Source organism: Mus pahari, unplaced genomic scaffold, assembly GCF_900095145.1.
Source record: "Mus pahari unplaced genomic scaffold, PAHARI_EIJ_v1.1 scaffold_10306_1, whole genome shotgun sequence".
NCBI classification, from domain to species: Eukaryota; Metazoa; Chordata; class Mammalia; order Rodentia; family Muridae; genus Mus; species Mus pahari.
In genome coordinates this window covers 1-3,933 of record NW_018392496.1, presented here as the reverse complement: position 1 = coordinate 3,933, position 3,933 = coordinate 1, and the positions used below count along the sequence as shown (strand labels likewise).

The 3,933-nt window shown below is 43.5% G+C and overlaps 1 protein-coding gene across 1 annotated transcript; it reads left to right on the top strand.

The window, feature by feature from the left end:
- Window positions 1–1,551: 1,551 nt before the first annotated feature.
- On the top strand, window positions 1,552–2,535 carry LOC110315061 (mas-related G-protein coupled receptor member A6-like). The gene has a single exon (XM_021189220.1). The coding sequence runs from the start codon at window positions 1,594–1,596 to the stop codon at window positions 2,533–2,535; it is 942 nt and encodes a 313-aa protein (XP_021044879.1). The 5' UTR covers window positions 1,552–1,593.
- Window positions 2,536–3,933: the final 1,398 nt, after the last annotated feature.

Below are 3,933 nucleotides of genomic sequence, written 5' to 3'. Positions count from 1 at the left end.
AAGTGTGTCCTTGAAGAGAATCTTCTCTCCTGCAGCCATAGAGCTCAAGTTGCAGAAAATCAAACTGAAACCCTCATTGTAAGTTTGGCTGAACTACAGCAACAACTCAAGTCTCAGCATCAGACTGCGTCAAGAGTTAAAGTAAGGGCACTAATTGGCAAAGAATGGGACCCTATAACTTGGGATGGGGATGTGTGGGAAGACTATGCTGAAGCTGAAAATTTTGAATCTTCAGATTCTCAAGGGTTTGCCCTACCTGAGGAAGTAGTACCCTCAGCCCCACCCCNTGAAATAATGCCTTCCCCACATGAGGAAATTAATTATGCAGAGTCTGATAGACCAGCAGTGACTTTCACTGAAGAAAATGCCAGACACAACAATACTGATGTTTTTCAAGGCCCAGCAACAGTTTCTTCTAGACCTGTAACTAGACTCAAAGCAAAACAGGCTCCTAGAGGGGAGGTAGAAAGTGTAGTCCATGAGGAAATTCAGCTGGAAAGAACCTAGATTTCCCTCAACAGAGGAACGGATACAGAAAATGTGGTACATTTACTAAGTGGTGTACTAAACAGCTGTTAAAAATGAATTCATGAAATACTTAGACAAATGGATTAAACTAGAAAATATCATCCTAAATTAAGTAACCCAATCATAAAAGAACACTCGTGGTATGCACTCACTGATAAGTACATACTACCCCCAAAGCTGCAAATAACCAGGATAAAATTCAAAGACCACATGAAGCTCAATAAGAAGGAAGAACAAAGTGTGTGTGTTTCAGTCCTTCTTAGAAGGAGAACAAAATACTCATAGGAGCAAATATGGAAATAAAGTATAGAGCAGATACTAAAAGAAATGCCACACACAAACTGTCCAACCTGGGGATTCATCCCACATACATTTACCAAACCCAAAGACTATTGTGGATGCCAACAAGTGCATGCTGACAGGAACCTGATATAGCCGTCTCCTGAGAGGCCCTGCCAGAGCCTTACAAATACAGAGGCAGATGTTAGCATCCAACCATTAGACTGAGGACAGAGTCCCTAATAGAGGAGTTAGAGGAAGGACTGAGGGAGATGAAGGAGTTTGAATCTCCATAAGAAGAACAACAGTATCACCCAACAAGGCCCCCCTTAAAGAACTCCCAGGACAAAGCCATCAACAAAAAAGTACACAAGCTCTAGCTGCATATGTAGCAGAGGATGGCCATGTCATACATCAATGGAATAAGAGGTCCAAGGACCTATGAAGGTTCGATAGATGCCACAGTGTATGGGAATCGAGGGCAGAGTGGTGGGAGTGGGTGTGTGGGTGGAGGAAAACCCTCATAGAAGCAGGGGGGTGGGGGAGGATGGGATAGAGGGTTTCCGGGAGGGGGAAAAGAGGGAAAGGGGATAACATTTGAAATTTAAATAAAGAAAATATCCAATAGAAAAAAATAAAGAACAACAAAAAAAGAAAAAAAGAAAAGAAAAGAACAAAGAAAAAAGAAAAACAAAAGGTGTGTTCATAGGGAAGGTCTCATTTCTTCTTTGTGTTCCCAGCAGCACCAGCCCAGGGTTTCTGAACCTAAACACCTCAGCCTTGGCAATGGCACCCACAACAACAAATACAACAAACGAAACCATCTCCAGAAATATCAACATCAGCACCCTGATCCCAAACTTGATGATCTCCATCTTCGGACTGGTCGGGCTGACAGGAAATGCCATTGTGTTCTGGCTCCTGGGCTTCCGCTTGCGCAGGAATGTCTTCACAGTCTATATCCTAAACTTGGCTCTGGCTGACTTCCTCTTCCTCTTCTGTCACATCATATCTGTCCCAATGTTTCTTCTCAAGTTTTTCTCCCACAACAGTATGTTTCTCAGATGCTTTTACACCTTCATGGTGGTTCTCTACATCATGGGTCTGAGCATACTCAGTGCCATCAGCACTGAGCACTGCCTCTCTGTCCTGTGCCCCATCTGGTATCACTGCCTCCGCCCAGAACACACATCAACTGTCATGTGTGCTGCAATCTGGGTCCTGTCCCTGTTGGTATGCATTCAGAATAGGTATTTCTGCAGTCTCTTAGATACCAAATATGTAAATGTCTATGGGTGTCTGGTTTCGAGCTACTTTAATGCTGCATACCTGATGATTTTGCTTGTGGTCCTCTGTCTACACAGCCTGGCTCTACTGGCCAGGTTGTTCTGTGGCGCTGGGCGGATGAAGCTTACCAGATTGTATGTGACCATCATGCTGACCATTTTGGTTTTTCTCCTCTGCGGGTTGTCCTTTGGCTTATACTGGTTCCTGTTAAACCAGATTAACTATGTTTTTACTATATCTGAGCTTAAACTTTATCAGGCAACACGTGTCCTGACTGCTATTAACAGCTGTGCCAACCCCATCATTTACTTCTTCGTGGGCTCCTTCAGGCATCGGTTGAAGCAACAGACCCTCAAAGTGGTTCTCCAGAGGGCACTGCAGGACACTCCTGAGACAGCTGAAAACATGGTGGAGATGTCAAGAAGCAAAGCAGAGCCATGATGAAGAGCCTCTGCCTGGACCTCAGAGGTGGCTTTGGAGTGAGTTCTGCCCTGCTGCACTTGATCACTGTCCACTCTCCTCTCAGCTGACTGACTTGACATGCCTCAGTGGTCCACCAACATCTTCAGCAGCTCTCCATTCATTTAGATTTTTTAACTTTCCTGAGTAATAGCATTAATCAGAATGTATCATGTCTGCATCCTTCTTGATACTAATCAAATTCTCATGCTAACTTCCTCTGAAGCTGCCTTGCTATTTCTTTGGAACTTTTGTTGCCATGGAAATATCCCAGGTACAGAACCATGACTCTCTCATCTGTGATTCTTCTGTACCTAAATGTAAAAAGAAAGAAGCCAGGAGATGATCCTTTGCCACAGTAATCCATACCCAAATACTACCAAGAGAGAACTGGTCTCCCAGGAGAGCAGACAAGCCTGTGAGCACAGGTAAATCCACCACTGCTGCTCAAAGGGACATGGCTGGAACCCTCGGGAGACAGGTAAAGAGGAGCATCCTGGCACAAGATACTTCCACTTTCCAACTGCACCCCACAAATGACCCTGTGCCCAAGCTCTCCATATACAAATTTGTCCAAGATAGAACTGGCCTCTCAGGACACACAGGCTTGCAAGAAGGAAAAGTCACAATCAGAGACAGCAAGAAATGCTAGCACCAGAGATAACTGGATGGCAAGAGGCAAGGGCAAAAACATAATGAATAGAAAACAAGGCTACTTGGAATCATTAGAACCAAGTTCTCTCAACACAGAGGTCCATGGATACTCCAGCACAGCAGAAAAGAAGACTCTTATTTAAAGTCACATCTCATGATGATGATGATGATGATGCATGACTTTAAGAAAGACATCAAGGTGATAAAAATTGGAAAGGAAGAAGTCAATATATCACTACTTGCAGATGATATAATAGTATATATAAGTGACCCTAAAAATTCCACCAGAGAACTCCTAAACCTGGTAAACAGCTTCAGTGCAGTAGCTGGCTATAAAATTAACTCAAACAAATCAGTGGCCTTTCTCTAAAAAAAAAGGATTAACAGGATAAGAAAGAAATTAGGGAAACAACATCCTTCACAATAGTCACAAAAAATATAAAATACCTTGGTATGACTCTAATTAAGGAGGTGAAATATCTGTATGACAAAAGTCTCTGAAGAAGGAAATTGAAGAAGATCTCAAAAGATGCAAATATCTCCCATGCTCATGGATTGGCAGGATTAATATAGTAAAAATGGCTGTCCTGCCCAAAGCAATCNACAGATTCAATGCAATCCCCATCAAAATTCCAATTCGCTGAACTGGAAGGTGAGCCATCTTTGCTCCAGTGCACTGCCGGGGAGAGCGGACTGCTGAGGAGGGACCCGGGTCTGGTCCCGGTC